The 22,659-nt window shown below is 40.0% G+C and overlaps 1 protein-coding gene and 1 long non-coding RNA gene across 2 annotated transcripts in view; one reads left to right on the plus strand and one right to left on the minus strand.

Moving 5' to 3' along the window:
• The window catches only part of midn (midnolin), a 57,467-nt gene extending 40,587 nt beyond the window's left edge, over positions 1–16,880 (minus strand). Inside the window, exons 1-5 of the mRNA XM_061888682.1 lie at positions 16,641–16,880; positions 16,458–16,548; positions 13,669–13,912; positions 8,116–8,203; positions 7,975–8,037 (exon numbers count right to left, since the gene is read on the minus strand). Coding sequence (XP_061744666.1) covers positions 7,975–8,037; positions 8,116–8,203; positions 13,669–13,912; positions 16,458–16,533 — 471 coding nt within the window. The 5' untranslated portion in view covers positions 16,534–16,548; positions 16,641–16,880. The remainder of the gene's footprint in view (positions 1–7,974; positions 8,038–8,115; positions 8,204–13,668; positions 13,913–16,457; positions 16,549–16,640) is intronic.
• Positions 1–22,659, plus strand: part of LOC133543844 (uncharacterized) — a 56,637-nt gene that overhangs the window by 31,328 nt on the left and 2,650 nt on the right. Inside the window, exon 2 of the long non-coding RNA XR_009804532.1 lies at positions 2,764–2,826. This is a non-coding gene — a long non-coding RNA (uncharacterized LOC133543844). The remainder of the gene's footprint in view (positions 1–2,763; positions 2,827–22,659) is intronic.

A 22,659-nucleotide genomic window follows, 5' to 3' on the forward strand; every position in this document is an offset into this window, starting at 1 on the left:
AGTGTACTCCCAAAAAGCAATCTGTTAGCGTTCAAGGTGGAATTTGTCAATCTGCAGCCCGCTGAGGCTCGCTTAAGCCGGGACGGAGGCATCGATTTGGGGTGTGTATAGCTGACGCCAATGGAAGATGAAAGTGAATGGTGCAAGGGATGGGGGGGAACTGTCAGTTGGTCCGGTTTGGTTGGTGTATGTGCTTTAAGACAAAGAGGTGGCTGCCTGCGGGGGAAGGGCAGATGAGGGTGGGGGATAAGGGTGATGCCAGCCCGCCTTGCCTGGTTGGGTTTTATTCTAACATCAATGTGCATCAATGAGCAAATAGTCCCCCGTAAGCTGAGAGGGACATATAATCCTTCGCTTTCTGTCAAATGTCAAGATCAATAGTTGGGAGAAAGTGCCAACAAATGGCGGCATTTGGTATAGAATCAAGACCAATCCTCTTAAAAATATAGCCCGTCAATTCCGCCGTCCTGCCAGGATATGCATTTGCAAGATGTAGTGTATACACACACCAAATATATTAGCTTAATGATTGGCAGAAGGGGCTCTAAATGTCATTTAGTTGTCATACACGACCAGTGATGTGGCAAAGGAGGAATTTTAAAAAAAGCAGACATCGCAGTTAAAGTAAGCCAGGGGGAGGGCATGGATAAGTGTCCAAAGTGTATAGAGAGAAATTGTGACGATAAACAGAACAGGGAATGGAACTTTCTGTACAATTACAAGCCCCTCAGTCCATGATGAAAAATACCAATAACTAAGGGATGCCATTAAACATTAACATTAAACAATTACCACCTCAAAAATATTTTGCTTTGCAAGCACCAATGTTTTTGTTACATCCACTTGCTAGAATGAGATTCATGGTTCTTTAAAGGGAGACCTGTCTTGAGAAGCCATTCCTATTCAAGACAGGTCTCCCTTTAAGGCAAGGCAAGGCAAGGCAACTTTATTCGTATAGCACTTTTCATACACAAGGCAGAATCAAAGTGCTTCACAGACAACAAAGTGAAATGAAAGAAAATAAAAGCAAAATTAAAATGCAGACAATAACAAAAAAAACAGTGCGGACGTTAAAAGTTAAAAGAACCATGAAAAGAAAGTTTAAAGAACCATGAATCCCATTCTAGTAAAATACTGTTTAAAAGACTGGCCTGTTGTTATATATTTTCTGAAGTATCAATAAACTATCACTGGTAGTAGTTTTATGTATAATATATAGAGATGTCCGATAATGTTTTTTGGTCGATATCCGATATTCCGATACTGTCCAACCCTTAATTACCGTTACCAAGGGATACAAAAGCAATATATACAGTCATAGAATTAACACATTATTATACCTAATTTTGTTGTGATGCCCCGTTGGATGTATTAAAGAATGTAACAAGGTTTTCCAAAATAAATCCACTCAAGTTATGTAAAAAAATGCCAACATGGCACAGCCATATTTATTATCGAATTTTTTTTAACATGCCTCAAAACAGCAGCTTGGAATTTGGGACATGCTCTCCCTGAGAGAGCATGAGGAGGTTGAGGTGGGCGGAGTTGTGGTAGGGAGGGGGAGGGTTAATATACGGGATGTATATTGTAGCATCCTGGATGAGTTAGTGCTGCAAGGGCTTCTGTGTATTTGTTGTGTTGTGTTACGGTGCGGATGTTCTCCCGAAATGTGTTTGTCATTCTTGTTTGGTGGGGGTTCACAGTGTGTCGCATATTTGTAACAGTTTTAAAGTTGTTTATACGGCCACCCTCAGTGTGACCTGTATGGCTGTTGACCAAGTATGCATTGCAATCACTTGTGTGTGTGTGAAAAGAAGTAGATATTACGTAATTGGGCCGGCACGCAAAGGCAGTGCCTTTAAGGCACGCCCCCAATATTGTTGTCTTGGTGGAAACCTGGAGAAATTTGGGAAAATGGTTGCCCCGCGAGATTTTCGGGAGGGGCACTGAAATTCGGGAGTCTCCCGGGAAAATCGGGAGGGTTGGCAAGTATGAATGGGAGACGCAACTGCTCTGTAATTCTTCCTATGTCCATGTACCACTCTGTACAGCGGCGTTTTAAAAAGTCATAAATTTTACTTTTTGAAACTGATACCGATAATTTACGATAGTACATTTTAAAGCATTTATCGGCCGATAATCTCGGCAGTCCGATATAATTGGACATCTCTAATAATATATTAGTATTACAATAATTCCAATGTATATATATATATATATATATGTATATATATATATATATATATATATATATATATAGGTGAAAATTATTCTGAAATATAATTATGATTGGATTTGGCATAATAAAAAACTATGCATTCCAAAGATAAAGTGGTTACAAACTAAAATTTTCCACCAAAATTTTGACTTCCGACTTGGAATCGGTTCTCATTGTTCACTTAAGAGTCGTTCGGAAATGTCACATCAGTACCACTTGCCATCATGATTTGGCTTGGAATATGTGTTGTGTTTAAGGTGGGTTCTAGTAAACATCAAGGAAAAAGTGTATTTCTTACAATTACACAATTATACAATTACTTAATACGTACACATTGTGTCTCTGATATCATTGTGTTATTAATTTTTTTATTCTGGTGTTACCGAGTACCACGAATGCTTCTTGTACCACAGTTTAAAATTTAGCCCTGTTTAATACATGCAATACCTATAAATCACCACTATGTGACTGCCTTTGCTAACATTGTCCTTTTCCCCCCATTATGTGTCATGAATCTTAAAATAATATTTTTTTCTTTATTTCAGTTCTATTTATGTGGTTACGAAAACCAAAATGGAAATGGAGCTACCTGTACTGTCCGCCAACAGGTTTGTATATACACATATATATATACATATATGCAGCACGGGCCAAAAGTTTGAACCAACCTTCTCATTCATTAGGTTTTCTTTATTTTCATGACTGTTTACATTGTAGATTGTCACTGAAGGCATCAAAACTATGAATGAACACATGTGGAGTTATGTACTTTATGTACCACAAAAAAGTGAAATAACTGAAAACATGTTTTATATTCTAGTTTCTTTAAAATAGCCACCCTTTGCTCTGATTACTGTTGTACACACTCTTGGTATTCTCTCGATGAGGGGGTCACCTGCAATGGTTTTCACTTCACAGGTGTGCTTGAAGCTCATTGAGAGAATGCCAAGAGTGTGCAAAGCAGTAATCAGAGCAAAGGGTGGCTATTTTGAAGAAAATAGAATATAAAACATGTTTTCAGTTTTTTTACCTTTTTTGTTTAAAGTACACAACTCCACATGTGTTCATTCATAGTTTTGATGACTTCAGTGACAATCTACAATGTAAACAGTCATGAAGATAAAGAAAGTGCATTGAATGAGGAGAATGTCCGTCCAAACGTTTGGCCTGTACTGTACTACACATAATATTGGTGGTGTGAGCTCTCGTCTCAGACTAAGTGCATTGACTGGCTCTTGATAGTCACAATGTTTAAGTAGAAGAGAAAGGGGATGTTTTTTGAAAGGTGGGGGGGTCAAACGAGCACAAGCTTCCCTATTTTCCAATTAAATTGTGCTGCGATCCATAAGCATCCTGTTTCGCTTCATGAATTATAAAGTGGAATCAATTCTTTGGATGAAAACTACTAAAGCGGCTCAATGGCTTTATTGTAACCTTTATCCAGCTACCCTATTGAACGCCAACCCACCCCTTCAACACCCAACCCATATGCCAACCATGCTACTGTGAATAGTTGTGAGATAAGGATGTGCACGGCGGTACGGGTGAACGTAAAGTCTAGTCTATGTTGATGCATCACCTGACAGCAACTTATGACAGCTCGGCAAAAAGATGCAATGCTTGATAGGCCACTGCTCTAAAGTACAAGCTTCCATCCACTAACTCAAACACCTACACAAATGAGGTCATTGACTTTTTCAGTTTGCACTGAGTTTAATGCCCACTCACCATTGCTGGGATGTCTACCAAAGGTTCTGAGTAAAAGTCGGAGAAAAAAACATGCACGCAAGCATGGTCCATAAATAAACACAGTATTGCAGACTAGGTTAATGCCACACCACCTACTAAGAAGGGAAAAGGCTTCCCATTAGTCACTGTAGTTTGCATTAACTAGATCCACTCGACGTACATTGCACCGGTCGCCCAGGGGGAGGTTTCTCATTGTATCCCATTGGGCTGAGTTTTTCCTTAACCCTGATGTGGGATCTGAGCCGAGGATGTCGTTGTGGCTTGTGCAGCTCTTTGAGACACTTGTGATTTAGGGCTATATAAATAAACTTCGATTGATTGATGCCAGGCCAGTAGCTGGCGATGACAGTTTTAGCCAAAAGTATCTTATGTCTGCCCTTCGCGATGTGTAGTATATGTGGGTTTAAACTAAACAAATCTCATAAATGTCCAATTTAATAGGTCTCAATTAGTTGCAGGAGTACAACCATGTGGGTTACCATTGTTGTTATAGTTGTTAAGTAATAAGATGATAATTTCCCCTATTAAAAAGCTTGTATTTGAAGTTTTTGAGATTTAGACGACTGCTCCCTAGTCAGAACTTTCAGTAACACTTTAGTATGAGGAACATTTTCACCATTAATTAGTTTCTTATTTAAGTAACAAAGACTTAATTTAGAGTTATTTGGACACTGGGTGAACATATAAGGGTTAGGGTTAGGGTTACTAATAGGGCTGGGCGATACACTCGATATATCTCTTGTTTGTCTCTGTGCGATATAGAAAATGACTATATTATTATATTCGAGTATACATTCTCACGCAGTTGCTTTTAGCTGCGGGCATTACACTGCATGTGTTTCCCTCTCTTTCTTGTCCCTCCTTCTCACAGAGACTTAAAACAAGTGCACCTTCTTACATACGTCACATACGTCACACGTGCAATGTCATACGCCCTTGCCGAGCAGAGACGTAGCGACATGGTAACGATAGGTGTGATGCTAACGGAGTGGTGCGAGTGGTAATACGAATTAATTCCTAAGAAAAACAGCACGTGGTCCATCGTCTTGCGGTGGTTTGGCTTCAAGCGGGAAGATATTGAACAAGTATGCGGCAAAAGCGTTACTACAAAAAGTTGCACCTACAACTAATTTGTAGCAACATTTGAAAGTCACCTGCTAGAGAATAAAGGGTGCTTGAAACTCTTCATGTCAAAATCTTGCTTCGGTGCCACACCAACAAAATGCCCAAGCAACTATTTCCAGATCAACACCATATGAAAAAATGAGTCAACAACAGAAATATATATCATCTGCAGGAACCTACTACATAGCGAAAGACATAAAACATTTGATTTCATATTATACAGCTCATTTGTATTTGACAGTTATTGAAATATCTTTTGTGACATCATGCACAAGTGCCCTTTATTTGTTTTAAACTTTTGTAGTAGCGTTCTCTACAAAAAGTGCACTTTAGTGTTGTTTTGATAAGTCATCTTAGTGACATCATGCACAAAAGTGCACTAATAGCTTGTTTTAAATGTCTTTGACAATCTTGCACTTTCAGTTTTGAAATGACATGAATGTTTGTGCCACTGCTTGATAACTGTTTAATAAATACAGTTTTGGTAAATTGACTTACCGTAGTTGTGATTTCCCTCTCTGCATGAAAGTTTGAAATGAGCATATATCAATGCAGTATGAACAAGAATGTTTTAATGTAGACACATAGAATCATCATACTGCTGTGATTATCAAGTGTTAATTCAAGGCTAAGGCAAAATATCGAGATATATATCGCTTAAAAATATTGAGATATTAATAAAAGGCCATATCGCCCAGCTCTAGTTACCAATAGGCAATAATTCAGAGGTTATTGAGGGAAAACTCTTAGTTAATGGCGCACTGGTTGTATAATAAGGCCATGCAGAATAAGGCTAAAGTACTTAATAATGACTAATTAAGAGCCAATATGTTACTAATTTGCATGTTAATAAGGAACTAATTATTGGTGAATATGTGTTCCCCATAATAAAGTGTTACCGAACATTCTCACTCACATGCATCGGTGGAGAGCGACATGGTGCTCGGTTCGAGGACAAAATAAGGTTGCTTGCTTTGTCTTTTACTTTGTCTTGAAAAAGTGGTCTTTAAGAGAGGTTGTCTAATACTCAGGTCAAAGCGGTACTTGCATTAGTCAGCATTGGAAAGCGAACAGTCATGCATATCTCTCATACAGTTTTCTGGAAACAAGAAGCGTGATATTTTAAAAAACCTGCAATTCAACACCAAAATGTTCCCATGGAAAGGCCCCAAATTGTGCAAAATTAACCATGTAAGAGAATTTTTTTTTTTGCAATTTCAGTGACGCATGCACTGTCTCAACCCTGCAAAATCTACCTTACTGTTTTGAAATGAACCAGGCAGTGCGTTCTTGACGTACTTCCGTGCATCTCACAGTTACCCAGCCCGCTGCAAAAAGGAACTTGATGCAAGTGTTTCCTACGTCACGCTTCTGTGTGTCTGTGTGCAATCAACCTCACCCCGAGCAATCGATCACCCGGGGCTGGTGAGTCATACCCCGTCGCGGCTAAAAGGCACACAAGCCTTTTCGGCGGAGTCCGGCGCGGTGGTTTCGATGTAAGTGCAGGATGTTGGCCCACAACTCGGGACTTTCAGGAAGCCGCATGTTAACGCAAGAGCGAGAAGGCTGTCATCTGATGAGCAAGCGCTGGCTGGGTTTATGAGTGAGTGAGGTATGTGGCCCCAGCACACTTCCTGGAAACTTGCCTTCCGCATGTGAGTGTTAGATAAAAGCAGAGAGGTAGAAATGCATCCATATTTAAACTATTGCAGATGTTACTAGGATACAGCTCCTCGTTAGGTTTTAACACAGACAAGGAAAGAGGCTCGTTCAGTCTGCTCATCCTCTCTCCTCCATTTCCTTCTGCAGCTACAAAATTTTGCTTTCACACCGGTTACTTTTAATCACTTTTAATGCAATTCTATCAAGAGTACCAATGACTAGAAATCGCTCAGCTGCTCAGTGTCCTAGTGGTTAGTGTCCGTCCTGAGATCGGTAGGTCGTGAGTTCAAACTTGACCGAGTCATACCAAGTACTACAATAATGAAGGGTTGGAATTGGGGGTTAAATCACCAAAATGATTCCCGAGCGCAGCCATTGCTGCTGCTCACTGCTCCCCTCACCACCAAGGGGGCGGAACAAGGGGATGGGTCAAATGCAAAGGGTAATTTCACCACACCTAATGTCACAGTGGTACTTTGACTTCAAGACAGCAGTCATTATGTTGCAAATCTCTGCTCACCTAACGATTCAATATGATTCTGACTCCTAGGGTGATGACCCGATTCTGAGTCGACTCTCGATTCAAACTGATTTTTATAATGTTGCTATTTGGTATAATAAATATACTGAAACCTTTTTTAAAACAGGTTAAAGGCTGGAAGAGCTCCTACTGGTTGCGTAAAGATGGCCAGAAAACGTATTTTTAAAAATATATTCTAATAAAAAAATGAAGTTTTTAAATCATCTACTGTATCCATCCGTCCATTTTCTACCGTTTATCCCTTTCGTGGTCGCGCGGGTGGGTACCGGAGCCTATTTCAGCTGCATTCGGGCGGAGGGCGGGGTACACCCTGGACAAGTTGCCACCTCATCGCAATTTTTGAAAATTATTCATCGATTTATAGTTATTGGTTGTACTTGTATAGCGCTTTTCTACCTTCAAGGTAATCAGAGCGCTTTGACACTATTTCCACATTCACCCATTCACACACACCTTCACACACTGATGGCGGGAGCTGCAATGCAAAGCCCTAACAACGACCCATCAGGAGCAAGGGTGAAGTTTCTTGCTCAAGGACACAACAGGCGTAACAAGGTTGGTAGAAGGTGGGGATCGAACCAGGAACCCTCAGTTTGCTGGCACGGCCACTCTCCTAACCGTGCCACGCTGTACCCAAGTGTCATATTTAGAAACGAGATGAAAAAGGCCAACTTCTTACCTGAGTTTCGGTCAAGCTCTCCAAGGCTTGCATTACGGACTGCTCGGGTCTTGACGCTTGAGACTGCAGAGGACAAAAGATCCACCTTTAGATACTGCACACCAGGCACAACCAGTCAGTCAGAACTGCGAGCATCCTTACCATTAATCCTGCTTCGACGGTTGGTACGAGTGTTAATTTGCTCCCATCGGAGATGCCGAGATCCTGAAGTTTGCCTGAATTTAGTCTCCTGCAGGGTTTAGAAAAGGATAATTAGACTGTACCTCTTCTCACATACTTACACACAGCCAACGGGGGCGACTTCAGATTTAGTTCAGAAAAAAAAAAGAGCCGAGGTTGAAGTGAAGTATTGATCGGGCTGTCATATTTCAACGGCAAGTACTAGACCGAAAGGCTCTGACAATTGTTGAGGTGGTTGATTTACGACCCGTTCATCACATAAATTTTCCATTACCTTGCATGTGTCAATGCAATACACGTGCGGGGCCTGTGACGGGCAGCTGGGTGGAAAAGCCGGCGTGACCCAAATCTCACCCTGTGCAGTTGAACAAATTCCCCCCCCCCAAGTGCCGACTTGCGAGCTTGTCTGCAGTTTTGAAGAGTAGGTGTGTGTATGTGGGTCTGCACGCAGGGAGGGTGGGGGGTAGTTTTAAAGGATGATGTGATTTAGTTGGTGATTACAAAAGAGTGGGAGTAGGGGGTGGGAAAACAGTAAGTACTATTTGCATACTCAGAAAAGCCCCACCTCTACCGCTCCCTCACTTATTATTTTTTTTTTTTTTTGCATAACACCACCTGCACTTTTGTTAAACACCACTTAACCTGGCTCCCAGAGTTGCGTGGTTTCTATTCATTTTGAATGATAAAATACATTACCACCCGTTCAGGCAATGCCACCCAACTGTGCTATGCAGTATTTTGAGGACTGGACACGCCACACCCAGGAACTCACGCATGACATATAGGTTATGTTACACAGCAATCATAAATGTCAGCAAAACCTCCTTGTGGTTAGAGTGTCCGCCCTGAGATCGGTAGGTTTTGAGTTCAAACCCCAGCCGAGTCATACCAAAGACTATAAAAATGGGACTCATTACCTCCCTGCTTGACACTCAGCATCAAGAGTTGGAGATGGGGGTTAAATCACCAGGGGTGTCAAACGTACGGTCCGAGGGCCGGATCAGGCCCGCGAACAGGTTTTATCCGGCCCACGGGATGAATTTGCTCTATGGGTCCACTGGATGTAGCAATAGCAATTATTTGTATCTTTGTAAGTGATGCTACATATGTACAAAATAAACCACATGATGTTAGTAAACCAGTCGAGGAAAATGATCAAACTACATAAATAACATCCTGTAATTTGATGTTGATATATTTTTTTTATCTTGATAGATTGAAAATGAAAAAAAAAAGTTAAAAAAACAATGATTGTCACACACATACTAGATGCACCAATGAGTTGAACAATGAACATTATCACACCATTTAATCAGAAAATATAAATGACGACAAATAAAGATAGAATACCGCAACCGCAACATGTAAGTGTAAAAAAAACCAACACTTTGATTTTAACAATTTCAGAATGTGTGTGTTCTATTTTTAAACAAAGAAAATCATCTGAAGTTGTCATTATTTTTACTTTATTGTGCCGTGATTTTAACAGTCCGGCCCACCTGGGATTAGATTTTTCTCCATGTGGTCCCCGATCCAAAATGAGTTGGACACCCCTGCACTACACACAACTTATAAAGTCCAGCAATACCTATAAGTCACCACTAGGTGGCCGTATCAATCAATGTTTAGTTATATAGCCCTAAATCACAAGTGTCTCAAAGGGCTACACAAGCCACAACGACATCCTCGGCTCACACCCTTCCTGTTCCCCCATTGCGTGTCAAGACCGAATGTGTTTGTCTTCATTTTAGTTTGACTTCACTGCCTACTACAGCAAGCTGTGCCTCGTTTTACAATGTTTCATTTTCTGATGTTACCGAGTTAAGACATCTTACGGTTGCTCCCATAAAAGAATAATACCGGAAAAAAAACAGAACGAGTTCCGTGCGTGCAGAAGAACATACTCGAGACGTCACTTTCGTCCTTTTCATAGGTATATTTGTAACGTTCATCTCTATAATATCCACCATGCATGAGGCAGCCTCTATTTGGGGCAGTGCGCCGCATAAAACGAAAGTGGAAGTAAACAGTGAAGTAAAATTAGACGTCGTAAAATGCTCAGTGGAAAAGTGGATAAATCAACATTGGCTGCATGCCAAGTCCAAGGATAAATATGCTACCGTTAAGCTTGTGCACATATCTTCTACGCTACTACTACTAGCCATGTTGGCCAGGGAGGACAGCATAGTGGTCTCCTTATTGAGACTTCCTCCGTCCAATAAGCCTGTTTCCCCACCCCCTTGCAAGCCAAAAAGCGAGGTGTTGTTCTTATTTAGCAGTTTCAATCACTTGTTCGTAACCCAATGACCACCTGTAACTTTGACCAGATATGTGGAACATTTTCCGGAACTTGTATTATTACCAGTGGGCCACCCAAGAATCAAAGCACGCCCTGTAACTCACTTATTGAGTCACACCAAGTCATGCTTTTATTGTGAAGACAGGAACTAGAGTTTTGACGGCAGGTACGGGGGCGAGAGTCTGTTGAAATAAAAAAGTGTTTCTTGCCTTCCTGTCGGTCATTTTTTCTTAATAATGATTTTGCTGCAACCAGTGTCAACAAGACCCTCGGATGCCGTGAATGTCCATCAAGTGACGAAAGTGACGTCTTGTTGAAGATAGCTGATCGCTAATTTATAAGTCTACTTTATTGATGCCTGGCTTGCGATCAACTGAAACACCCTCCGCCAGGGGTGTTTAACTCATTTTAGCTAAGGGGCCGCATGGAGGAAAATCTATTACCGAGTGGGCCTGAATGGTAAAATCATGGCATGATAACCTAAAGTAAACTCCAGGTTGTTTTCTTTGTTTTACTTTGGCCAAAATTTGAACAATCACATTCTGAAAACGTACAAATCACAAATAATCCTCTGGACGAAACACTTCAAGTTTGTTGAAAATTCCGAGGCAATTGGTGCAATTTCAAAAACACAATGAGTTTAGACTTCATCTCAGTGTATCTACAAAAAGCCAGGATTAAACTCTAAATCACAGTCTTTCTGGGATTGAACATAAAACACAAGTAAACACTTCTAGGTCTCAAACACCTCCTTTGTGATGTCCACGTATCAACCCAGAGCTTATAAAACCGTATAAACCATCGGCTTGCCTAACAGAATTGCTATTATGACACCCAGTAGACACATTTAGAACAGCAGTTTCTATCGTAGACAAAAAAGGCAGCTCATTTAAATACTTGACAAACTCATCAAGCCTGATCTGGCCCCAAGGCCGTAGGTTTGACAACCTTGCCCTACGCAATCGACGTAATGGGCACCGGTGGTATTTTTCGGAGTATAAGTCGCTCCGGAGTATAAGTCGCACCTGCCGAAAATGCATAATAAAAAGTAAAAAAACATATATAAGTCGCACTGGAGTATAAGTCTCATTTTTGGGGGAAAATTATTTGATAAAACCCAAAACCAAGACTCGACATTTGAAAGGCAATTTAAAATAAATAAAGAATAGTGAACAACAGGCTGAATAAGTGTACGTTATATGACGTATAAATAACCAACTGAGAACGTGCCTGGTGTGTTAACGTAACATATTTTGGAAAGAGTCATTCAAATAACTATAACATATAAAACATGCGTTTACGTATACGTTTACCAAACATACTGTCGCTCCTAATCTCTAAATCCGATGAAATCTAATACGTCTAGTCTCTTACGTGAATGAAATAAATAATATGATTTGATATTTTACGGTGATGTGTTAATAATTTCACACATAAGTCGCTCCTGAGTATAAGTCGCACCCCCAGCCCAACTATGAAAAAAACTGCGATTTATAGTCCGAAAAATACGGTATATTACCAGAATCTAATAAAATAAAGGGCTAATGCTGAAAATTAAAAATAGAATAATAAACAACACGTTAAATTATTACCACAAGATAGCTATATAGCAGGCTTGGGCAATTATTTTGACTCGGAGGGCCACATTTAGAGAAAAAAATTTGTCTGGGGGCCGGTATATCTATTTTTAGAGACACTAATACAAAACTTCACAATAATGTCTGATTGAATGATAAAAACGTTATGACAGACCGCCTTAATAAACGTAATGGACTTTTACATTTTTCTATGAATGACAAAACACTGAATATTTACAAAATATGAATGTCACACCCCCTTTCGATCGACATATTTTACAATCACGTGCAACGCAACAAAAATGCAACAAACAGAGAAATATGCACGCGAAGGGTACCAAATAAACCCACCTACTATCTGATATATTTGATATTTGCTGAATTTCCCCCAGGGATCAATAAAGTACTTTCTATTCTATCCTATTCTATATATCACTAAGCTTTAGAAACTTAGTTGTGAAAAGCTCCTTCCGCGTCTGTGGAAACGCTTCCCGCCCACACTGCTTGGTGCCTCGTCAGAGCTGCTGTGACGTAGATGACCATAGTAACTAATTAGATTACCATAGTAACTGGTAAATCATCCATAATTGCAGATTCCAACCATTGAAATACTTTGTATAGTTGAAGACTTACGGTCATTAGAAAACGTGACTGCACATCATAATAGCAGCTACAGTTTCCATCTTAAAGATCCCAAAAATTTATTTGGGAATGTCCGGCGGGCCAGATTGAAAAGCTTAACGGGCCGCATTTGGCCCCCGGGCCTTAATTTGCCCAGGTCAGCTATATAGCATAGGTGAGTTGGGATATTATTTTTAACATGTGCTGATTGTCTTCATATGTAATATAACAGCAAAACGGACAATCCAAAACTATTGGATTGTGCAGACTGCAGCTCAGTTTGGTTTCATTTGTACAAAATGTTAACATTGCAAAACGAACAATGTCAATCGAAAACTAAAGCAAACTAAATGTTGCCGATTGTGTGCCTAATGTACCGATAGACAAAACAGTTATACATGCACATATAGTAGGGGTGTCAAACGTACGGCCCGAACAGGTTTTACCCGACCAGCGGGATGAGTTCGCTAAGTATAAAAATTAGCCGAAATTTTTTTATGAAAGAAACTGCAGTTCTAAATGTACCCACTAGATGTCACAATAGCAATTATGGGTATCTCTGTAGATGATGATGTTAGTGCACCAGTCCAGGAAAATGAGCAAACTACATAAATAACATGCTGTAATTTCATTTTGATATTATTTTATCTTGACGGATTGAAAATGAACACCAATGAGTTGACTGCTGAACATTATCACATAATGTATTCAGAAGGTATAAATAACAACAAATAAAGATAGAATACTATTAACCGCAAGTGTAAGTGTAACAAAAAAAAAACCAACAACATTATGATTTGTACGTTTTCAGAATGTACTTGTTCTATTTCTAAACAAAGACAACAATCGGAAAGTTGTCTTTATTTTTAAGTTATTATGCCGTGATTTTTGGGAGTAGATTCTGGGAGTAGATTTTTCTCCATGTGGACCCCAGATCTAAAATGAGTTTGACACCCCTGACATATAGTATATGTTTGGATTGATAAAAAAAAAACACAAAGGCAGCATCCGACTCACGTTTCTTTGTACAGCAAGGCGAGCCTCTCTTTGGGTACTTTAAGCCGCTGCGACAGCCTCCTCTTCAGCCCGTCCACGGTCTCCTCCTGGGGCAGCGAGAGCTCAAAGCGTGTGCCGGTGGTGGAGTGTATGTGCAGGTTCATGGAGGGCTCGGCGGGGGCGGTGGCCTCGCACGACGACGACGACGACGAAGCACCGCGGCTGGTGCAGCTCCGGGCGCTGGGATGCTGGTCCATCCGATAACCTGTGGTCGGAGGAGGAAACAGATGGGAATGGTAGGCAAGGCGAGTCGGGAAAGGTCCGATCCGTGGCTAGCGTCTCTGCAGAGGCCGCATTAGGTGGTCGAAATAAAGTATCTGCACATCAGAGTCAACCGTAAAGCTGCTTCTTGCCGTGTCCAAAAAAAGCAAAATGCTACCAGGATGGATAGAAATAATGCGTGAAATATGCGTGTTTGTATATATATATATGTATAGCTTCCTTAGATCTGGTACCCGCTCAGGCTCCCGTGGAATACAGTGACAATGAGCCGTGTCACACACACTAAACTATGCAGAAGATAGGGTGAAATACACGCCCTCTTACCCCTCCCTCGCTCCACCTACTTGAACCAATCACAGGGGAGCTCATTCCGGATGCCGTGACGGTCAGCCAATGGGGGTGCGCAGTGTACACCCACGTGGCGGGCGAGAGAGTTAAAGCCATTCATAATAAATGACAACACAGAACATGGAAGCAAATCATGTGAGCTGCAATACTTTTTTGAATTTCACTCACATATTGGACGGGGACACTAAAGAATCTCACGTGAATACCATTAAAAACAATAACATAATAACTCTGAAATTAAAACAAAATAACTGAATGGCCAAAAATGGAACTCCTCAGGTTTAAATCTGAAGCATCCAGGGGCTGATTTTTAAATTGAATTGCAATATTACATAACTTAATTCCTTTGCGACTGGCGAAGCGGTTAAAAATAAACACAGATGGAGATGATTTTTGGAAGAAAAAAAAAATACATGTGGTTTATTGTCCTGTTGTGCAACACAATTAAACAGGCATTTAGGTCTCTCTCTCTCTCTCTCTCTTTCTCTCTCACCCGCACACTTCTGAACAAGTGATGTCTTTTTGGACCAGTTCGACAAATAGACTCACTACAGTTGAGATTAGTGGGCCTGAAAGGGGCTTCCTGGCTATAAATATGAAGCCAGGACACACCACCTTTGGACCTGCTCTAATCAAGGAGCGCGTGAGGGTTGCTTTTATAAAGAGCAGCTGTTAAACGAACGCTTGCGGCAGAAGGCTGCAAATAAGTGCTGACGCCATGGCCTTACTCCCCCTGACCTCGGCAACCATCCTAGAATTGTATGCAAATTACCTTTTTACTGCTTTGCAACAGTAAACTCAAGTAAAGATGGCTATTTAAAGACGCTCTATAAACATATTTAAAATATGCAAAAATAATCTAACGTGTAATTTTGATTATTTTATTTTTTCTTTTAAAAACATGTACTTCTCTGCGATGAGTTGGCGACTTGTCCAGGGTGTACACCACCTTCCGCCCGATTGTAGCTGAGATAGGCACCAGCGCCCCCTGCGACCCCAAAGGGAATAAGCGGTAGAAAATGGATGGATGGATGGATGGAAATATGTACTTCTTTTGCTGCGTTAATATTTATTTGGTGTGTTTTGGGGCTGTTAATGTTGCGATGTTGACATTTTTACCTGTTAAATGAATGCTTGCGGAAAAAGGCTGCAAATAAATCCTGACGCCATGGCCTTACCCCCCCCCCCCCCTGACCTCAGCAACCATCCTAGAATCGTATGCAAATTACCTTCTCACCGCTTTGCAACAGTAAAATCAAGTAAAGATGGCTATTTAATGACGCTCTATAAACATATTTAAAAAATGCAAAAATAATATTACTTGCATCTTTGATTATTTAATTTATTTTTTTTAAATATGTACTTCTTTTGCTGCGTTAATATTTATTTGGTCTGTTTTTGGCCTTTAATGTTGCGATGTTGACATTTTTACCTGTTAAATGAATGCTTGCGGCGAAAGGCTGCAAATAAATGCTGATGCCATGGCCTTAGCCACCCCCCCCTCCCACCTCAGCAACCATCCTAGAATTGTATGCAAATTATCTTTTCACGGCTTTGCAACAGTAAAATCAGGTAAAGATGGGATACTTAAAGACGCCTATTAACATATATTAAAAAAGCAAAAATAACCTGACTTGCACCTTTGATTATTTAAAATTTTATTTAAAAACATAAACTTGTTTTGCTGCATTAATAATTATTTGGTGTATTTTAGGCTTTTAATGTTGTGACAGGGACATGATTACCTGTTTAAAGTCCTCCACCGCCCTCAAGTGGCCACAACGAAAACTACAATTCAAATGGACTAATATGTTTTGTCATACCTGATAATGTAATGATTATCATAATAATAAATACAAAAAATAATAATAAAAAATAACTTTAACTCAATTTCAATATCATATTGATTATACTTGCAAATTATGTTTTGCTATAACCTAGATTATCGTTTAAATTAACACCAACACGCTTCTAATTAAGTGTTTTTAGTAGAGTAACAGCCTGCCACTCACATTTAAGTCGATAAGGGCCAAATTACGTCAACACAATTAACATACATTTAACATTTATTGATCCTTGTCACCAATCAATATAAACTGTTGGACAACTCACATTAAAATAAAAACATTATTATTATTGTATTAAAAATACTAATAATGTGACTGAAAAGACATGCTTACCAATGATTGTGGCGAAAACAGTGACGCTTCGCGTGGAAGTGTGCCGATGGCCAATCTGTTCCCCCAGTTTTGGCATGAACCAGACACCCCGCTTTAAAGAAAAAAAATGTTTAAAAAAAATAAATGAGATGATGTATCCACAATAAATCCCGCTTTTGTGTCGCTTCCCAGCTATCCGCTCACCGGCGTCCGCTTTTTGGTCAGAAGAGGTGTAGGTGAAGAGCTTCTTAAGAGACGATCTTCTCGGATGTGATAGGAGGAGTTACGTCGTCTTGTGACGTCAGCCACTCATTTAAGGTACCTTACGCGCCGAGACCCACTCCTACTGCGTCTTTTCGCGGTAGTCAAAATGAGAATAATTTTCTGAAATCAACAAATAACTCAAACTGTATGAATTACGTCGCAAATGTCAAAGCAGGAGCAGTGGGGAGCGAAAAGAAGACGAAATAACCAGCGTGTGTTCCATACGTCCTTAAAAGTGTGCCGGTTGTGTCTGTGGGCGGGACTGTTGACGGTCTATGACGTCAGGAGAGCAGGTAGTCCCGCCCCTTGGATACACAGTACACTTGTAAACAAACTAACCATATCCAGGAACAAATCCAACTGAAGGGAAGCAGGATTTCAATAGCTTGTTTATTTCAACAGTATTGCAACTATTTACTTAAGTCAATAAGTAATTAAAACGAATTACCCAACTGGTTTTATTATTTTTACAATTATTGTATTTAGAAGTGTATGCTATTTATATGCATGCCCAATGTTGTATTGCCTTTTATGTTTTTTTGCATATTAATATAATTGAGGGTATTCATAAGTTTTTGCTGACTGTGTTTGTATTTTTTAAGTGAATATTTATATTTGGTGCTGATATGGCACTTACAAAGTATACATATATGATCTGGTCACTCTTGAATATATCTTAGGAATTGTTTTATTTCATTTTATTCTTTTTTTTTAATAATTCTGCAAAAATGCGTTTGAGATGTACAATTCTGGTCAAGAAACCAAACATGAAAATAAGAACATTTCCCTTAGTTGGCATTATAGGATCAAAATGATCTCAAACTGCAGAATGTTTCCTTTTTCTTAGTGCGATTTCAGATCCCAATTCATCAGATATGGGACAAAGACTACGTTTTTGTGAGACAATGTGGGACAACAATGCATCAAGGTAGTCTAAAATAACTTTTCTATTCTGCTTTTTAATTTATATCAATACTATGCTTTGCCCTGCGATGAGGTGGCGACTTGTCCAGGGTGTACCCCGTCTTCTGCCCGAATGCAGCTGAGATAGGCTCCAGCGACCCCCCGCGACCCCAAAAGGGACAAGCGGTAGGAAATGGATGGATGGATATATATATATGCAGTGGCACAAACATTAATGTTATTTGAAAACTGAAAGTGCAACATTGTAAGAAACATTTTAAAACAAGCTATTCGTGCACTTTTGTGCATGATGTCACTAAGATGAAATATAAAAACAACACTAAATTAAAGTGCCCTTTTTGTACAGAAAGCCGGTAGGAAATGGATGGATATATATATATATATATATATATATATATATATATATATATATATATATATATATCATCCATCCATGTGTATATATATATATATATATATATATATATATATATATATATATATATATATATATATATATATATATATCCATCCATCCATTTCCTACCGCTTGTCCGTTTCGGGGTCACGGGGGGTCGCTGGAGCCCATCTCAGCTGCATTCGGGTGGAAGGCGGTGTACACCCTGGACAAGTCGCCACCTCATCATATATATATATATATATATATATATATATATATATATATATATATATATATATATATATATATATATATATATACACACACACACGTACATACTTTGTAAGTGCCAGCAGCAAAACACTTATATAATACAAACACAGTTAGCAAAATTCATTAAACTTATGAATGAACACAGGTGGAGTTATGTACTTAACAATAAGAGTTTAAATAAATAGAAAGCATGTTTTATATTTTAGTTTCTTTAAAATAGCCACCCTTTGCTCTGATTACTGCTTTGCACACTCCTGGCATTTTCTCAATGAGCTTCATGCACACCTGTGAAGTGAAAACCATTTCAGGTGACTACCTCTTGAAACTCATCGAGAGAATGCCAAGAGTGTGCGAAAAATTAATCAGAGTATGCATGCTAACATTTTGCATCATTTCGCCTCATTTGTATATATACTTGAGCTCATTTGATATTCTTTACTTTTATTATCTTTGTATATAATTTAGTTTTGCATGTCTAATGACACATGATCTGTATGTAATATCAGCTTCGTTGTTTGTGTGCCATGTTGATCCAGACCACAGCAAACATTACCTAGATGGCCAAAGGTTTTAATAAATCCATTAGATGAAGACAGCCTGCCGTTTTCTTTAACTTGGACACACACATCTATACCATTGGTCATTAAAAGCCAGTAATTTCCAGGAGTTAACTCACATTCTGAGTAGCCTCTGATTTACTAATGTTGTAAAAATGTGGAGAATAAATATTACATTTCAAAACTCTAACCACTCAGTGGCCTCGTGGTTAGAGTGTTCACCTGAGATCGGTTGGTTGTGAGTTCAAACCCCGGCCGAGTCATACCAAAGACTATAAAAAAAATGGTACCCATTGCCTCCCTGCTTGGCACTCAGCATCAAGTGTTGGAATTGGGGGTTAAATCACCATAAATGATTCCCGGCCGTGGCACCACTGCTGCTGACTGCTCCCCTCACTTCCCAGGAGGGGATTAAGGGGATGGGTCAAGTGCAGAGGACAAATTTCACCACACCTAGTGTGTGCGTGACAATCATTGGCACGTTAACATTAACTTTAACATTTCTGACAAGGAAGATTTACTTTAGCCTCTGACACATTGTCATTTTGACAGTAGGCTAATATAGCTAATATAGACACTTAGATCATATATAGTTTTCATTATGTAAATGGTAAATGGGTTTTAGTTATATAGCGCTTTTCTACCTTCAAGATAGGGCTGGGCGATATGGGCTTTTTTTAATATCTCGCGATATACGATATATATCTCGATATTTTGCCTTAGCCTTGAATGAACACTTGATACATATAATCACAGCAGTATGATGATTCTATGTGTCTATATTAAAACATTCTTGTTCATACTGCATTAATATATGCTCATTTCTAAACTTTTATGCAGAGGGAAATCACAACTAAGTCAATTTACCAAAACTGTATTTATTAAACAGTTATTAAGAAGTGGCAAAAACAGTCATGTCATTTCAAAATAGAAAGTGGAAGATTGTAAGAGACATTTTAAAACAAGCTATTAGTGCACTTTTGTGCATGATGTCACTAAGATGGCCGATCAAAACACCAAATTAAAGTGTACTTTTTACAGAACGCAACTAAAATAGTTTAAAAAAAATAAAGTTTACTTGTGTGCATGATGTCACACAAGATATTTCAATAAGTGTCACATAAAAATGAGCTTCATATCAAATAGTATATGTTTTACAGTGTTGATGTGGAAATAGTTGCTTCGGCATTTTTTGGGTGTGGCACCGAACGGATATGTTGACATGCACAGTTTGAAGCACTCTTCATTCTCTAGTGGGGTGACTTTTCAAGTGATGCTAAAAATTAGCAGTGCTGCTACTTTTTGTAGCAACGCTTCTGCCGTATAAATGTTCAACATGTTCCCGCTTGAAGCCAAATCCCTGCCAGACGATGCACCTCGTGCAGTGTTTCTTGGGAATTAATTCTTCCTCCATTTGTTACCAGATTTGCACCTTCTCTCTCTCGTATTACCACTCACAACACACCGTTAGCATCACAGCTAATGTCACCCATGTCTCTACCTCTCTGCTCAGGGAGGGCATATGACGTTGCACGCGTGACATGACGTATGTAAGGTGCGCTTGTTTTAAGTCTCTGTGAGAAGGAGAGACAAGAAAGAGGGAGAAAAGCATGCAGTGTAATGCCCGCAGCTAAAAGCAACTGCTTGAGAACGTATACTCGAATATCACGATGTAGTATTTTCTATATCGCACAGAGACAAACCCACGATATATCGAGTATATCGATATATCGCCCAGTCTTACTTCAAGGTACTCAAAGTGCTGTGACACTATTTCCACGTTCACCCATTCACACACACATTTATCATGATTAGGGATCTCAAACTCAATATACCTGGGGGCCACTGGATGCAGAGTCTGGGTGAGGCTGGGCCGCAAAAAAATATTTCTTTAAAAAAATGTTGCATACTCCTCAGCATGTTTAGTTGTATATTGAAGTTTCAAATTGTATCCCTTGTGCAAATAAGACACGTCGGGGTGCACCTGTGCTCAACAAAGAAATATCGCATCTCCCACTTTTCCTGGAATTGTCTTTGCTCACAACAAACCTTTCTCTTCACTGCATGTTTGGGGTTGTGGAATATATTTGTATTTAGCGGACGCACGGAGAATGATGTCATTTCCGCAATGTGTGTCGTCCCGTTTTTCCTCCCTACAGCAACACGGCGGTCGGCGGATAATAGCCAGGAAAGTACCGGGATGGCGAGCGCAAAAAACTGACGGCTCCCGGAGTGTTATCCGGCATCATTTACAAATATATGTAGTGTTCATCGTGTGATGAAATGCAAATTAAACAATAAAAAAAAAAAAATAACGGTTTGAGTTGGTCCAGGTTATTGGGGACTGTTATTACTGACGGACAGGTGTCGTGGTGTTACTGCAGCCAGGCACGTAAGAAAACCCTTGTCTCCTTGGCAACGTCTCTGTCGCTTTCACTCATTTGCCGCTTTTCCATAATGCAGGGGTAGGCAACCCAGAACGTTGAAAGAGCCCTTTTGAACCCGCATAACAAATACTGTTTCTGTCTGGAGCCAACTGGGAGGCAATCTACCAATCACCACACCGTGATTGGTAGATTACTTCAGCTCAATGCTTTCAAGCGCCATTCATATAAAACCTGCGGGCCGCACTAACATTAAACTTTCATATTCAGGTGGGGGGCGCAAAATAACGTGTCGCGGGCCTCAATTGGCCCGCGGCCGCGTGTCTGAGACCCCTGATGGAGGGAGCTGCCATGTAAGGCCCTAACCACGACCCATCAGGAGCAAAGGTGAAGTGTCTTACTCAAGAGGTTGGTAGGAGGTGAGGATTGAACCAGGAACCGTCAGGTGGCTGGCACGGCCACACCGTCCCCCATATAAGACTTATATACTGGTTTTCATTGTTAGCTGCTCCAGACAGATGCGTTTTTTTGTATTTTTGGTTTAATATGGGTCTTTCAACGTTTTGGGTTGTCGACCCCTGCAATAAAAGGATTGTTTTTTCACTATTTTGCTAATTTTATACATACAATCAGTTATGCGTGAGCTATCAAGTTTGCACGTGTTTTAAAAGTCACAAACCTTTAGTATATCAAGCCTATAATGGTAAGTTGTTACCTGTAAACTGGATTTGTCAGTCAGTCGTACATAGTCACTAAAATAGCAGAAGATGTCCATCCATCCATCCATTTTCTACCGCTTATTCCCTTCAAGGTCGCAGAGGGCACTAGAGCCTATCTCAGCTACAATAGGGCGGAAGGCGGTGTACACCCTGGACAAGTCGCCACCTCATCGCAGTAGCGGAAGACGTGGCTTCCGACCCTTAACTGCCTACACAGTTTTTTGCAGCTGAGCTATGCGATAATCATCATAATACAGTTCACCTCAAGGACAAATGCAAATAAAGTTGTGCAACGTGTGCAATGTGTCAGACAGATTAAAAAAAAAAAAAAACATTCCCCACACCAGCTACCGACTTGTTTCTCTTTGCATCTTCAAAATCAGCACTTAATGTCTGTTGACAACACACAACAAACAAGCCGACTCTTGAGTAAACGTCTGAGAAATGAATCATCCTGCTGTGTTTCTGCTAGTGAGAGACTGCACAGTGTTATCTTCCAGCGACTCCACGAGCAAACAAAGACAAAGATAAAGCTGGCCGGGCGTCTGTCTCTTTATCTGTCTCCACTTCTCCATGTCTGCTCACTCGAGTCCTACACGGAAGACGTTTTGTATCAAAAACAACCCTTCACTCGAAAATCTTTGTTTGAAGTGGGTTCGCTACTTACATGCCAAGCTGGAGACAAAGTCACTATGGACTTCTTCCACGCATGAGACAGGGTCA

The sequence above is a fragment of the Nerophis ophidion genome, linkage group LG26 (genome assembly GCF_033978795.1).
Source record: "Nerophis ophidion isolate RoL-2023_Sa linkage group LG26, RoL_Noph_v1.0, whole genome shotgun sequence".
Classification (NCBI taxonomy): Eukaryota; Metazoa; Chordata; class Actinopteri; order Syngnathiformes; family Syngnathidae; genus Nerophis; species Nerophis ophidion.